At 39.3% G+C, this 16,190-nt stretch overlaps 1 protein-coding gene across 2 annotated transcripts in view; it reads right to left on the bottom strand.

Annotated features, from left to right (window-relative positions):
* CDKL3 (cyclin dependent kinase like 3) overlaps positions 1–16,190 on the bottom strand; it is a 58,729-nt gene that overhangs the window by 39,212 nt on the left and 3,327 nt on the right. The window contains exons 2-3 of one of the 2 annotated variants that reach the window (XM_072728588.1): positions 15,327–15,509; positions 9,577–9,771 (exon numbers count right to left, since the gene is read on the bottom strand). In XM_072728588.1, coding sequence (XP_072584689.1) covers positions 9,577–9,771; positions 15,327–15,509 — 378 coding nt within the window. Of the gene's footprint in view, positions 1–9,576; positions 9,772–15,326; positions 16,152–16,190 lie in introns of those variants that run through there. The other variant, XM_025994901.2, reaches the window with a different exon arrangement.

Below are 16,190 nucleotides of genomic sequence, written 5' to 3'. Positions count from 1 at the left end.
CCTTCTCCCTCGCTCCTGGGAGCTTTGTAAATCAACAGTCCCCAAAATCATGGTGAAAACCAGTAGCCTAGCAGCCATCAGAGAAAGTAAAATGGGTGGTATCTCCTCCAAAGCTCCATTCCCAGGTAATTGTCATTGGCCTTTGGACAAGTCACTGGAAAATCCCACCAGAAGCCTTCCCTTTATTTGACCTAAGGCAGAGCTTGCCTTCAAACAGCCTTCTTCCTGAGGCCTTGGTCAGAAATAATCAGCAGCCACTTTATAACATGATAGCCACCTGAGGTGGCTATAACAATTAGGACAAACAACAAGTTGACCAAAATACTTAAAAAGAAGGGTTGGGACTAAGATGTCCATAAAGGGTTTAAAAAGCTTCAACATATTCCTGAGAATGCAAAAGGCCACATGCAGAGCTGTGCACATGTCCAGGAAAGATTTGAGATGGTATGGAAGCTCTTACCTGTGGACAACCTTGAGGTTCTGAGCAAGCAAGGTGAGGCTAAGTTAGAGCCAAACTGCCTGCCTGAACATCGAGGGCATGTCCCAACACACTGAAAGAGCCCCTCGGTAAAAAAGGCTGAGAGATTTCTTGGTTTCAGGCATTTAAGGAAACTTCTGTCCAACCATTAGCTAACCACTAAGCCAAATGAGCAGAGATTTCTGTCACACATGAGGAAGAATACATATTTGGCAGAATTAGTCCAGTAAAGTGACTAAACAAACAGCCACAACAACAAACTCTGAGAGATGGGAAACTGATTTCCAGAGTTTCCACATTATACTATTTTTAATTCACTTTTCAACAAAAAAAATTTATAAATTTCAAAAAATTTTCCCCCTAAAAAAGATATGCAAAGAAAAGTATGGCCCATTAATGGAAAGAAAAGCAGTCACTAAGAAATCTTCCCTGGTGTGCCTGGGTGGGTCAGCTGGTTGTGTGCCTTGGTTTCTGTGCAGGTCATGATCTCATGGGTTGTGAGATTGAGCATCCCATTGGGCTCCACGCCCAGAGGGAGACTCTGCTTTAAGACTCTCTCTCTCTCTGTCCCTCCCCTCATTCACTCTCACTTTAAATAGATAAAATTTGGGTGCCTGGGTAACTCAGTAAGTTAAACGTCGCCTTAGGCTCAGGTCATGATCCCAGGGTCCTGGGATCGAGGCCCACATCAGGCTCCCTGCTCAGAGGGGAGCCTGCTTCTCCTTCTCCCTCTGCTGCTCCCCCTGCTTGTGCTCTCCTCCTCTATCTGTCAAATAGAGTCTTTAAAAAATTAAAAATAAAGAATATCCATAGAGATAAAAATTGTTAAAAAGAACTAAATACAGAAGAACACTATCAAGAGAGCAAAAAGACAATCCACAGAAGAAAATATTTGTAAATCCTATACCTTATAGGTATCTAATACCCAAAATATATAAAAATATAATTCAACAATAAAAAAACAAATCACCCAGTTTAAAAATAAGCAAAGGACTCAAATAGACATTTCTTCAAAGAATATATACAAATATGAATTTGACAGTTCTGAAGTTTTCATTTTAATGGAATTTATACTGTGTGGTCTTTTACATCTGAAGTTTTTTAAGGTTCTATTTATTTATTTGGGAGAGAGCATGCGTAAGAGACTAAGAGAGAGAAAACAGGTAGGGGAAGGGACAGAGAGAGAGAAGGAGAAGCAGATTCCCTGCCAAGTAGGGAGTTTAATGCAGGGCTGGATCCCAGGACCCAGGATCACGCCTGAGTTGAAGGCAGACACTTAACCTACTGAGCCACCCAGGTGCCCCTACATCTGAATTTCTTCATTTAACATGATTTTTTCCAGGTTCATTCATGGTGTAGCAGGTATCAGTACTTCATTCCTTTTACAGCTGAATACATTTCATTGTATGTATATACCTTATTTGTTTATCCATTCATCTGGCTGATATATATTTGAGTTATTTTCACTTTATGGTTATTACAAATAATGCTGCTATGAATATTCTTGTGCAAGTTTTTATGTGAACATGTTTTCAATTCTCTTGTATAGATACCTATAACTAGAATTGCTATGTCATATGGTAACTCTATATTTAACTTTTTGAGGAACTGCCAAACTGTTTTCCATACCATCTGCACCATTTTACTGTACCACCAGCAGTGTACAAAGGTTCCAATTTCTCTACTTCCTCGCCAATATTTGTCATTGTCTGCTTTTTAAATTACAGCCAGCCTGGTGGGCGTGAAGTGACTTCTCATTGTAACTTTGATTTGTATTTTCATAATGACTAATGATATTGAGTATCATTTCATATGCTACCAGCCATTTATATATCTTGTTTGGAGAAATGTCTATTCAAGTCCTTTGCCCCTATTTAAATTGGCTTGTCTTTTTACTCTTGAGTTGTATTTTACATATCCAGGATACTTATCAGATATATGATTTGCAAATATTTTCTCCCATTTTGTAAAATTTTTAACTTTTTTTTTAAGATTGTATTTATTTATTCATGAGAGACACAGAGTAAGAGGCAGAGACACAGGCAGTGGGAGAAGCAGGCTCCAGCCCGCTGTAGGACTCGATCCCGGGACTCTGGGATCACACCCTGAGCCAAAGGCAGACTTTCAACCACTGAGCCACCCAGGCATCCCAACTTGTTACTTTCTTAATAGTGTCCTTTGAGGGACGCCTGGCTGGCTCAGCAGTTGAGCATCTGCTTTCCATTCAGGGTGAGATCCCTGGTCCGGGGATTGAGTTTTTCATCAGGCTCCCTGTGAGGAGCCTGCTTCTCCCTCTATGTCTCTGTCTCTCTGTCTCTGTGTCTCCCATGAATAAATAAATAAATAAAACCTTAAAAAAAAAAAGTGGCCTTTGAATCACAAACATTTTTAATTTTGACAAAGTCCAATTTGTTCATTTATTTCTTTGATTGCTCTTGCTTTTGATGCTATATCTAAAGAACTATTGCCTAGGGATGCCTGGCTGGTTCAGTCAGCAGAGCATGCAGCTCTTGATCAGGTTTGTAGGTTCAAGCCCCACGCTGGGTGTAGAGATTACTTAACAATAAAATCCATTTAAAAAAGGAACTAATACCCAATAAATGGCTCACACAGTTTTTCATCTACATTTTCGTCTAAGAGTTTTATAGTTTTAGCTCTTATATTTATGTCCTCGATTCATTTTGAGTTAATTTTTGTATATAGGGTGAACTAGCAGGCCTAGGATTCAAAGAGTTTGCTTCTCCTTTACTTTGTAGTGGAATGCTCCAGAACTATGTAAAACTCCATGTCGAAATCTGATTTTTCAACTGAAACTAATATGACACTGTATGTTAACTAACTTGAATTTAAATAAATTAAAAAATACATTTAAAATTTTTTTTAAAAATCTGACTTATAACACCTCTGCTTATGCAGCCCTATGTACTTGAATATAAGTCACTTGAGGAGAGAGCTTAAATTTCCATATCATCTAACAGTCTTAGAGAACCTGATTCTAAATCACCTAGAACTTCAATTTGATAAACTTTCCAGTTGGAAAGTTATACAATTGAATGCTAATGTGTATGTGAAAAAATAAGCCAATAAATTCCAGAAAGAGACTAAATAAGGATGTATGAGGTAGACCAAAAAACTAGGAATTCCCTGTTTGCCCTAAAAACCAAATGGAAAATGTAGGCCTTGATTGGATCCTGATTTTTTTTTTTTTTTGGATCCTGATCTTAATAAATCATTTGTAAAAGACATTTAGGAGCAACTGGGTACATTTTAGTATAAATTTGGTATTACATGACATTAAGGAATTATTGCTTATTGTGCAGATGTAATCACAACTCTGAGTTACACAGAAAAATGTTTTTATAAAGAGATACATAGTGATATGTATAGGGATAAAACATTAGGTATCTTAGGTATCTTAGGGATAAAACATACCTAAAAGATACCTAAAACCTTAGGTATCTTAGGTATCTTAGGGATAAAACATACCTAAAAGATACCTAAAACATTAGGTATCTTAGGTATCTTAGGGATAAAACATTAAGGTATCTATAATTTAAAACACCTCAGAAGACAAAATAGATGAAGCACATATAGCAAAATACTAATATATTAAAATATATTATTTTTTAAGATTTATCTATTTGAGAGTGTGTGTTCACATGTGTGCACAAACGGTGGAGGCAGGGAGGGAAGAATCTCAAGCAGAATCCATGCTGAGTGCATAGCCCAATTTGGGACTCTATCTCATGACCCTGAGATCATGACCTGAGCCAAAACCAAGAGTGGGCCACTGAAATGACTGAGCCACCCAGGCACCCCAAAACATACTAAATAATAGTAAAATGTTGACAATAACATTATTCAAATAACAACAATTTCTTATTTGGAAGGCTATGAGTTTAAAATTCAAAGCAGAGTTAAGGAATTATGGAAAAGTGGCCTAAATTTAGGGAGTACAGGCTTTATACAGTAGGAAGTGGGGTGGAAAAAAAAAGGAGGTGGGTGGGGTAAGAAAGATCAACAATCCTTAGATATTAGAATAATTCACAATTCATAAAGATTACTGAAAGCTGAATAAAATTTAGGAAGCTCCAGAAGGGTAGGAACAAGTCTTTTATTAGGCTGCATCCTCAGCTCCTACTACAATCAATGGCTGTTACCAGAAGATGCTCAATGAATAGTTATTGGATAAATGAATGAGGGAATGAATAACTATTTCTTCCCCATAAGTAATCAAATACTTGCATTTAAAATTTGCTTCCAAAATGGTTTCAAAGAAGCTTATAATATTCTTTTTGTCAGGATTCACAAAACTTTATCCATTTAGAATTAACAAGCTGTTTACCTATCACTTAGGTAAGTTTCACAAGCTTATAGGACTTGGACTATCTTTGAAGAATTATTTTGATTTGTATGAAGTTCAAAACTTTGTGTACAGTATGTTATTTTCTCTGTAAGTAAACAATAAGCAGTCTGAATTATCACAGGAATTCCAAAACTGAGTATTTTTTAATAATTAGCATGGTAAGATTTATTATTTACACAGTTTTGTTTTGTTTTTTAAGATTTTATTTATTTACTCATGAGAGACAGGAGAGAGAGAGAGAGAAGGACATAGGCTGAGGGAGAAGCAGGCTCCATGCAGGGAGCCCGACGCGGGACTCAATCCCGGGTCTCCAGGATCAGGCCCTGGGCTGAAGGAGGCGCTAAACCGCTGAGCCAGCCGGGCTGCCCTATTTACACACTTTTAATCTGTCAAACCCATTAGCGCTAAAATAATGAACTAAAATTACATGACATCTCACTTGCTAAAGCCAAACACAGTCAACTCTCACTTGCATGTTTGAAAGTGGGAGACCAGCAGTGCATGTCAGCAGAAACAGCATGTAATCTTATGCTACATGGTTTCAATAATTTATAAAATATCTTTTAAATTTTTTTATTGAGGGATGCCTGGGTGGCTCAATGGTTGAGCATCTGCCTTCAGCTCAGGAGGTGATCCCAGGGCAGCCCGGGTGGCTCAGCAGTTTAGTGCCGCCTTCAGCCCAGGGTGTGATCCTGGAGACCCAGGATCAAGTCCCACATCAGGCTCCCTGCATGGAGCCTGCTTCTCCCTCTGCCTGTGTCTGTGCCCCGCCCCCCCCCCCCCCCCCCCAGTCTCTCATGAAAAAATAAAGTCCTTAAAAAAAAAAAAAAAAAAAGGACGTGATCCCAGAGTCCCGGGATCGAGTCCCACTTTGGGCTCCCCACAGGGTGCCTGCTTCTCCTCCCTCTGCCTATGTCTCTGCCTGTCTCTCCCTCTCTCTCTCTCTCTCTCTCCTCTCTCTCTCTCTGTCTCTTGTGAATAAATAAAATCTTTAAAAAATTTTTTTATTGTAGTTGGCAAACAATGTTACATTTGTTTCAGGTGTAAGAGGCTTATGCTATTAACCAGCTCAAAATTTTAAATTTTATTTTTTTTAAAAAGATTTGATTTATTTATTTGAGAGAGAGAGAGAGAGAGCTAGAGGGAGGGAGAGAGACTAAGCAGGGAGAACAGGAGCAGGAAAGGGAGAAGCAGACTCCCTGATGAGCAGGAAGCCCAATGCAGGACGTGATCCCAGGACCCTGGGATCATGACCTGAGACAAAGGCAGATATGTAACCGATTGAGCCATTCAGGCACATCAAAATTTTAAAGTTTAAAAAATGACCAGAATGAGGGCACCTGGGTAGCTCAATGGTTGACCATCTGCCTTTTGGCTCAGGTCGTGATCCTAGAGTCCTGGGAACGAGTCCCACATCGGGCTCCCCACAGGGAGCCTGCTTCTCCCTCAGCCTATGTCTGTCTCTCTGTCTCTCATGAAAAAACAAATAAAATCTTAAAAACAAAACAACCAGAATGAAAAAGATAAACTAAATTCCTGTTAAACTAAACTAAACTAAACTAAACTAGTTACTGTAACTGAATAGTAAATTTTTATTTGAGCTGCCTCGAAACCTATATAGGAGATATATTTTCATTATTAAATAAAAGAAGGTAGACAAATACTTCTGGAGATTAAAAGCTTTTTCAGGTACTGGGCCATATCTGAATTCAAAAATTCTTATGAGAAGTAACATAGGAGTATCCATGGTAGACACTATCTCTGACATTTCAGTTACATAAAAACATTCATCTGAAATTTGAAGATATTAGGAAAATAAAGTTTTACATTCTTGATTTTTATCAGTGTGAAGGTAACCTTAAATCATCAAGGCTAGAACCCAGATATCCAGACAATAGGCCTAATAATATTCAAACGAGCCACTTCACTCATGGCTGCCTTAATTCTCAGGAGTAACTAACTTGACAATATTCTGTCAGGTGAAGGGACAGGGATAGTTTTACCTTAGGCCCTAGGTGAGACCAAGAGAATAAAAGAATTGATGAGGTTCTACTGTCTAGGCCTTTTTTGCTGCTGCCTCCACAATCCCATGGATATTCTTCCATATTTGGTGCTTAGAACTACCTTTTACTTTTCTTTTTTTTCCTTGGAGAATAATGCACCCTCACCTCTTCAACCAGAGTCTCTAAGAGGAATATTCCCCAAACTGTATATCCAGTTCTGGCAAATTCCTAGGAAGGCCATGTTAAATAATAAGTCAACCACTATTTTGACTTAGAAATTCTCTCTTAAAATATATCAGTATTTCTAAAAGCAATCTCCCTCGTAAAACCAGTTACTGCCAATGGCACCATAATTCTCCTACACTCAAATCAAACATCTTGTAATTATCTTTGATTTCTCACTTTGCTCACATCCCTTTCCTAGATAACATCCTTAGTCCCCATATCCTATTCTCTTTTGAAGTCTTTCCATCCTCTCCCTTTGCCATCCTTCCTCTTCCTATTTCAAACCCTTACCACTTTATAGCTGGACTGTCACAATAGCCTCTTACCTGATCTGTTTTTGCCCATATTTATCCTCTACGCTTGCCAAAATAAACTTAGGTTTTGTTGTAATCCTGTTAACAGCCAAGTTCAAAACCATCCCGTGGTTTTCCAGTATCATCAGGAAAAAGTCTAAACTCTTCAGCATTTATTTCAAGACTCTGGAAACTTCTCAGGGAATCTGTGCAATCTTATCACCCTTGACTCAGTCTCTGTAAAGCTTACTTACCACCACTCTCTGAAGTCCCCTGCTCAGGCCTGCCGCTATTCTCATGGTGGGACCCCAACTGAATTTATTTCCTTTACTATTCCAGTGAAATTCTAGCTACAGGGCAGCTCAGGTGGCTCAGTGGTTTAGCACCGTCTTCAGCCCAGGGCATGATCCTGAAGACTCAGGATCAAGTCCCACATTGGACTCCCTGCATGGAGCCTGCTTCTCCCTCTGCCTGTGTCTCTGCCTCTCTCTGAGGCTCTCATGAATAAATATAAAATCTTAAAAAAAAGAAAAAGAAAGAAGAAAGAAAGAAAGAAAGAAAGAAAGAAAGAAAGAAAGAAAGAGAAATCCTAGCTACAATTCCAATTTCTACTTACTTTAGTTTTACTTCCTCTTTGAAATCCTCTACTCTGAGTAGAGGCAGTACTGGTGTCTCCCTTGATTCAAGAAATACTTTCAAATACTTAAGGCACTATAGGGATACGAATAACACAACTATTCCTGGCTCCCTACCAGCACTACTTATTAAGCACTTAAAATATGCTTGACATGGCACTAAAAACTTTATACCTACCACCTAATTTGATCTTTACAGAAATTCTGTGAAGTACTACATGATTTTACAGATGAGGACAATGAGGCTCAGAGAGGTTAGGTAACTTTCCTGGGACCAGAGGTAATGGGTCTGCTGCCTATCATTGTGCACTATTGCAGTGAGCCATGAACTGCACAGTTGTGTGATTATCCAGAGAAAAGCTGGTGGGTGAAAACATAGGATAGTCATAGTCCACAGACTATGCTCTTAACTGTTATACTGCCTCCCCATGGATCCAGCCAGCAAGGAAATGACAATCTGAATTTCAGTCACTTTCACAACCTCATTTTTCAAAACCACAAAATGAGATGCACTATTAGCAAAATAGAAAATTTAAAAGCAAGGTATCTTAAAAAGCTTAGGACATGTGGACGTTATACCTATGTTATTTACTAATAAATTTTTTGAGGCTCTTCCTGTTATTTCCTGAATATATATCTAACTTTCCAGAAAGTAGAGCTGGGAATGAAATTCCTCCATAAAAGCCTGCTGAGCCTTACTTCACTTACTAGGCAATGTCAAAGGAAACACTAAAAATCAGAACAGTTGATCTTTACTGTCTTGATTTTTTCATCTTAAACAAGACTCTATACTTCTTAGCTACTTAATTTCTGCTTTCTTTTCCTAAAGACATCCACATTAATTTGCTGTTTCCCTGTCCTAATTTCCAGTTCCCACCTCCAAACTTCCCCTCATTCCCACCCACAAACATTTTGCTGTACTTTCCCCGCAATAAAAGGTGCCCCAATTGACTGCTGATTCCTCCTTACCAAATTACCATACCTCCTTTAGCATCCCATACTTGGTCTGCCCTATTGTTAGAGTTACAGCTTTATCACTATGTACTTAACATGTTTTGCAATTTTGCAACTATAGCATAGTGACCCCAGTTTCAGGGTGTCAATAATGACTACACAGGAAAATACTTTTAAAACCTTCATTAAGGGCACCTGGCTGGCTCAGGTCATGATCCCCAAGTACCAGGACTGAGCCCCAAGTCAGGCTCCCCCTGCACAGCTGGGAGTCGTCTTCTCCCTCTGCCTCCTCCCCCACCCCCCAACTCATGCTCTCACTCTCTCAAATAAATAAGATCTTAATAAAAATAAAAAATAGGGATCCCTGGGTGGCGCAGCGGTTTAGCGCCTGCCTTTGGCCCAGGGCGCGATCCTGGAGACCCGGGATCGAATCCCACGTCGGGCTCCCGGTGCATGGAGCCTGCTTCTCCCTCTGCCTATGTCTCTGCCTCTCTCTCTCTCTCTCTGTGTGACTATCATAAATAAATTTTAAAAATTTAAAAAAATAAAAAATAAAACCTTCATTAAAGGGCACTTATGATTCATACACATTCTATACTTTGGCTTACTCTGAAGCACTCACGTTATTATTGTGAAGATATTCAATTGCTCGAAGGATCTGGAAGAGGTATTTTCTAAGTCGTTTACTCTCTAGTCCATGACAATAATGTTGTAACTCATCTAATATTGTGTGGTCAATAAATTCAAACACCAAATGAATTTTCTTTTTCTGTCTAAAAACTTCAATCAGATTGACCAGGTTTTCATGACGAAATTGCTATTGGTAAAAGAAACAGATTTATAATAAGTTATTTTGTGAACAGTAATTTGTACATATAATACCTCTACAATTTTTAAAAGCAGAAATACCCTCAGCCTATTTTACTCCATGCATTTCAATAGAAAACTTTCGACTTATTTGTTTACATTCCTATCTTTTAAAATGCTAAACTAGGGGTGCCTGGCTGGCTCAGTCAGAAGAGCATACAACCCTTGACCTTGCAGTCATGAGTTTGAGTCTCACGTTGGGTAGAGATTACTAAAAAAAAATAATAAACTTAAAAATGGTAAAATATTTCATAATTAATATGTATAGAACAAGGGGAGATGTGTTGCCTTACTTCAAGTTGCCATTTGATTGTTTATTAAAATAATTTGTGGAGTTAACATACTATAATGCAACTTGGTATGCTGTTAAGACATCTTTTTTTTTTTTTTTTTTCTTTATTTGAAAGAGAGAAAGAGAAAATGCACAAGCAGGAGGGACAGGGGCAGCCCTGGTGGCGCAGCGGTTTACCACGGTTTAGCGCCGCCTGCAACCCAGGGTGTGATCCTGGAGACCTGGAATCGAGTCCCACGTCGGGCTCCCTGCATGGAGCCTGTTTCTCCCTCTGCCTGTGTCTCTGCCTCTGTCTCTCTCTGTGTATCTCTCAGAGATGAATAAAAAAAAAAAAAAAAGCAGGAGGGACAGAAGGAGAGGGAAAGAGCAAATCCCAAGCAGGCTCGGCACTGAGCATGGAGCTCCATGTGGAGCTCAATCTCACAACTCTGAGATCAACCTGAGCCAAGAACACCAAGAGTGAGACCCCTAACTGACTGCATAACTCAGGTGCCCCCAAAGACATATCTTTCTATCCTTTAACTCGGTTTATACTTAAATTTAACATTTGAAATTTAAGATGTTCTTGAGATGCCTAAGTGGCTCAGTAGTTGAGCATCTATCTTCAGCTCAGGGCGTGATCCTGGGGTCCTGGGATCAAGTCCCACATCGGGCTCCTCACAGGGAGCCTGCTTCTCCCTCTGCCTGTCTCTGCCTCTCTCTGTGTGTCTCTCATGAATAAATAAATAGAATCTTAAAAAAAAAAAGCTTCAAAAGATCAAAATAGAATTTATCAGCTTAGAAAACAAATGAGATTCAGTATTTTATTCTGCCCACTTTATTTTTTAACACACTAATTTAATTTTTACCAATCTCAAATATTTAACATTTTCAAATTACCAAAAATGTTTATTCATTTGACTAAATATTGAGATATATTTTTAATGTTAGATTCATTACAAAATTATACTTTTTATGAAAAAAATATTTGTCTGTATTCTAACAGCAAAACATCCATTTTTCTGTTTATCTGTACTAACACATAGATCAAAGTTCTTAAAATATGACTAAAAGAAAAACATGCCAGAATATAATGCCAGATTCCTTTCCTATTTTTGCTCCCAATTTCTCTGGTTGGCAAGATGCCAGCATGCTGCAGTGACACCATGCTAGCTGCAGCAAAAAACAACTGACTGCTTTTGGACACTACACTACTAATCCTTCAAATAAGGAAAATTACTGGTTCCCTGTCCAGTCTTTTTTAAATTTTTTCCAGTCTTTATTTTAAAGGTTAAAGCAAAGAAGAGTTAACGTGAGTTAGTAAGGATTACAGAAGATCCCCCAAAGTAAGGCATCAGGTACTTCCTCAGATTAACCATGAAGGTCCTAGAAATCCTCCATTGCTCCAAACGTTGTTTACTTTTGTTTTCCTTCATTACCAGACTTTTCCACAGATATTTTCACTACTCTAACTGTAATCTATTTAATAGAACTCTAGCAGATGAAAATTTAATACAAATGAAGTCATTATGGCAACCTTTTTAGACTAAAAAAAAAACATTAGGAATCTATTAAAGGTCCCCCTTAGTAACATGTTTATGGATCTATGTCCTCAGGCAAGGGAAACAAAAGCAAAACATAAATTATTGGGACTACACCAAAGTAAAAAGCTTTTGCAAAGCAAAGGAAACCATCAACAAAACAAAAAGGCAACCTACTGAATGGGAAAAGATACTTTAAAATGATGTATCAGCTAAGGGGTTAATATCCAACATATATGAAAAATTTACACAATTCAGCACTAAAAATGATAAACACTATTTAAAAAAATGGGTCAAGAACCTGGATACACATTTTTCCAAAGAAGATATACAGATGGCAAACAGATACATAAAAGATGCTCAACATCACTAATCATCAGGGAAATGCAAATCAAAACCACAATGAGATATCACCTCACACCAATCAGAATGGCTAGTACTAAAAAGACAAGAAAAGGGACGCTTGGGTGGCTCAGCAGTTGAGCATCAGCTTTTGGCTCTGGATGTGATCACAGAGTTCTGAGATTGAGTCCCACATCAGGTTCCCTGCAAAGAGCCTGGTTCTCCCTCTGTCTCTGTCTCTGTCTCTGTGTCTCTCATGAATAAATAAAAACAATCTTAAAAACAAAAAAAAGACAGAAAAATCACAAGTGTTGGCAAAGATGTGGAGGAAAGGGTACCCTGTCAGGGGAGGGGACTATAAATTAGAGCAGTCACTATGGAAAACAGTATGAGGATTGCTGAAAAAAATTAGAAGGAGGGATGCCTGGATAGCTCAGTGGCTGAGCGTCTGCCTTTGGCGCAGGGCGTGATCCCAGGGTCCGGGATAAAGTCCGACATAAGGCTCCCCAGAGGGAGCCTATGTTTCCCTCTGCCTGTATCTCTGCCTCTCTCTGTGTCTCTCATGAATGGATAAATAGAAATCTTAAAAAAAAAAAATTAGAAGGAGAAATACCATATGATCTAGTCATTCTATTATTGGGTATTTGCCCAGAGAAAGTGAAAACACTAATTCAAAAAGATACATGCACTCTTACATTTACTGCAGTGTTATCTGCATAGCCAATATACAGAAGCAACCTAAGTATCCATCCACAATGAGCAAAGAAAATTTGGTATGTGTATATATACATACACACACACACACATACACAATGGAATATTACTCAACCATAAAAAAAGGATGAGTTATTTTTTTGCCCAATGTATTTTAAACCGAACGTGGGGCTCAAACAACCCTGAGGTCAGGAGTTGCATGCTCTACTGACTGAGCCAGTCAGGTGCCCCCAAAAGAATGAGATCTTAACATCTGAGACAACATGGATTGACTTAGAAAGTAGTACACTGTGAAATAAGTCAAAGAAAGACAAATATCATATGATTTCACTTACATGTGGAATCCAAAAAACATAAATGAACATATAAAAATCAAACAGACTCTTAAATACAGAAAACAAACTGGAGGTTGCCAGAGGGGAGGAGAGGGATGGCAGTGGGTAGGTGAAATCGATAAAAGGGATAAAGAGGTACAAACTTCCAGTGATAAAACTAAAAAGTCACAGAGATGAAAAGTACAGCACAGGGAATATGGTCAATAACATTGTATGGTGACAGATGACCACTACACTCATCATGATGAGCACTCAGTAATGTATAGAAATGTCAAATCATTACTTTGTATACCTGAAATTAATATAACATTGTATTTTAATTCTTCTTCAATTATAAAGAGGTGAATATTACTTTTGTATCAGATAAAAATGAAAGAGTATTTGTTTTCTTCACCATGTAAAACATCTAGCCTATGTTGTCAAAATCATAAACCTTAAAGCATGTAGATAAATTCTAATAAATAAAATATGTAGATTTAAGTATTTACTTAATCACTAGTTTTGTACCCCAAGGAATGTTAATGCTTCTTTCTTCACACTCCTGAGTTCTTTCCCAAGTTGACGTGTCATACCTACACAATATTCTATTTTCCTCCCCATCTCTAAAAGTATACTAGTTAGCTTCACTTAAATGTGTTCTTGCCATCTGAAATTCAGCATTTCTAAAACTGAAGTAATTCCCTGACCATTCCTTGTTTGGGTCTCTCATATTTCCATCAGTGAGAACAGTCACTGAACTTCACTAATTCTTTTGTCTCCCTCTGTCTCCTTCTACATTCTTTCATGTCTTCTTTTGCAATATATTCTATTTTAACTTTGCTTTCCTAACTTTAAATTCAAATTGCTGCAATCCAGCAAGGGCTCTCATTATTTACCAGGATTCTTTTTTTTTTTTCTTTTAAGATTTTATTTATTTATTCATGAAAGACACAGAGGAGAGAGAGAGGCAGAGACAAGGCAGAGGGAGAAGCAGGCTCCATGCAGGGAGCCCGATGTGGGCCTCAATCCCAGGACTCCAGGATCATGCCCTGGGCCAAAGGCAGGCGCTAAACCACTGAGTCACCCAGGGATTCCCAGTCACCCAGGTATTACCTACCAGGATTCTTGAATTAAACTTACAAGAGACCTCTCTATTTTTACTGTGTTCCAATCTTTTTTTTTTTTTTTCCAGTGTTCCAATCTTTTCCAAAAGGTAGTTCTAGATTAATATGCATACTTGCTTTATTTTGAATTTAAAATCTTCCATGTCTTACAAAATCAAATTTTGTCCCTTTAAGACAAGACTTTAAGCCCTAAACCTAGAGGCACCTGGATGGCTCAGTGGTTGAATGTCGGCTTTTGGCTCAGGTTGTGATCTTGGGGTCCTGGGATCGAGTCCCGCATTGGGCTCCCCACAGGGAGCCTGCCTCTCCCTCTGCCTAGATCACTGCCTCTTTCTGTGTGTCTCTTATGAATAAATAAATAAAATCTTTTACAAAAAAAATAAAACCTAACTCTACTTTACTTCTCTAATCTCACCTCTTTCTACTTCTGTACAAAAACTCTACAGCCCAATGTCTCTGCTCTCTGTCCTCTGTCCTGCTTGAGCATCTCTAAGTTTATATTGTTCCTCTAACTTAGAATACAATAGTTTTTCTCTCCTACCTAAATTGTGCACATCCTTTAAGGCCAAATGCATGTCCCACTTCCTCCAAGAAAATTTCTCTACCCAACTGGACTTTGTTAATCACTTGGCATTTATTATGAGTCACTTTTTATTCAATATTGTTGTCATGTGCCCTCCCATCTTTCTTTTGCCACACTATAATCTCAGCATCTGGCAAAATGCCTTACATGAAGCAAGTATTTTTATTAATAACTATACCTGGATATTTATGAATAAATATTTCATAATATTTGGCAAAGCTTTTGTTACATTAGATATAAGCATAAACATCTTATATCACTATAAAATTCCAAAATATAGACAATAAGATAGGGTACTACACTTTTTCCCCCCTATTCTGTGTCTTGATACATGTTACCTAAAAGATTCCTCATATAATTTTCTGTTTCAGAGATCCCTAGGTGGCTCAGCGGTTTAGCGCCTGCCGTTGGCCCGGGGAGAGATCCTGGAGACCCGGGATCGAGTCCCACGTCGGGCTCCCTGCATGGGGCCTGCTTCTCCCTGTGCCTCTGTCTCTGCCTCTCTCTCTGTGTCTTTCATGAATGAATAAATAAAATCTTTAAAGGAAAAAAAAAAATTCTGTTCCATTAACAATTCCTCTTTTGACTTACACCAACGAAGGTAAAAGAAGCAAACCTTTAAAAACTTTATTTCTCTTGTTGCAATTTTGTTGACAGATTTCTCCGGTTTCTCGTAAAATATCTTAATGGCCACTATCTGCCCAGTATCCTTATGTTTACACTTCATGACTGTTCCATAACTTCCCTCTCCCACTTTTCCGAGAGTTTCATACATCTCCATTTTCAAGCCCGGATTCTTCTTCATAAAAAGAAAGGGGGGAAAAAGAAGTTAGACATTTGTAAGTTCATGCATACAAGCTGGCCAATGCATCTCCACAATAAACCCGTATTTTGACATTCGTGAACGCGAAAACTGTTCTTTTTCCACAGACGGTTGCTCTGCTCGTCTTGAGGAACTCCGCCAACGAGGCAGGAGGGTGTCTGTGTGGGGCTGCACACCTCACAGCCACGAGGGGGCTTCCTGTTGCCTCAGGCATCCCCGTCCACACGAAGGCTTCAGAGCCCCTCACTACGTGCCACCTAGCCATCAGGAGCGTGGTCCGCACACCTCCTGCCATACCCCCGTCAAAAGCACGGTTTCCGAAAGACGGAAGTCACCTACAGCTCTGGCCCCCGGACCCAAGAAAACCTCAGCCCCACCGGCTCCTCAAACCCGACGTCTTATGGTCCCGGACCAGTGTTGCGCTGCGCCCCTTCCCCCGCAGTCGACCTCGTCCGGTCAAGCCGCAGACTTCTCAGCCCATTTTGTAGCCCCGCCGGCCTGGCTCCGCGCAGACCCGGCGGAACAACCGGACACCGAGGCTTCTGAGCCGGCGAGCCCGGCTAGCTTCCGGCAGCCCGCTACCATGGCAACGGCGCCGCAGACCCCGCGCTCGGGACCTACTGCGCAAGACAGGAACATCCGCCCGGCCCGGCCCGG

Source organism: Vulpes vulpes, chromosome 12 (assembly GCF_048418805.1).
Source record: "Vulpes vulpes isolate BD-2025 chromosome 12, VulVul3, whole genome shotgun sequence".
NCBI lineage: Eukaryota > Metazoa > Chordata > Mammalia > Carnivora > Canidae > Vulpes > Vulpes vulpes.
Note: the sequence above shows the minus strand (reverse complement) of the source record. Positions and strands in the feature narration are given on the sequence as shown.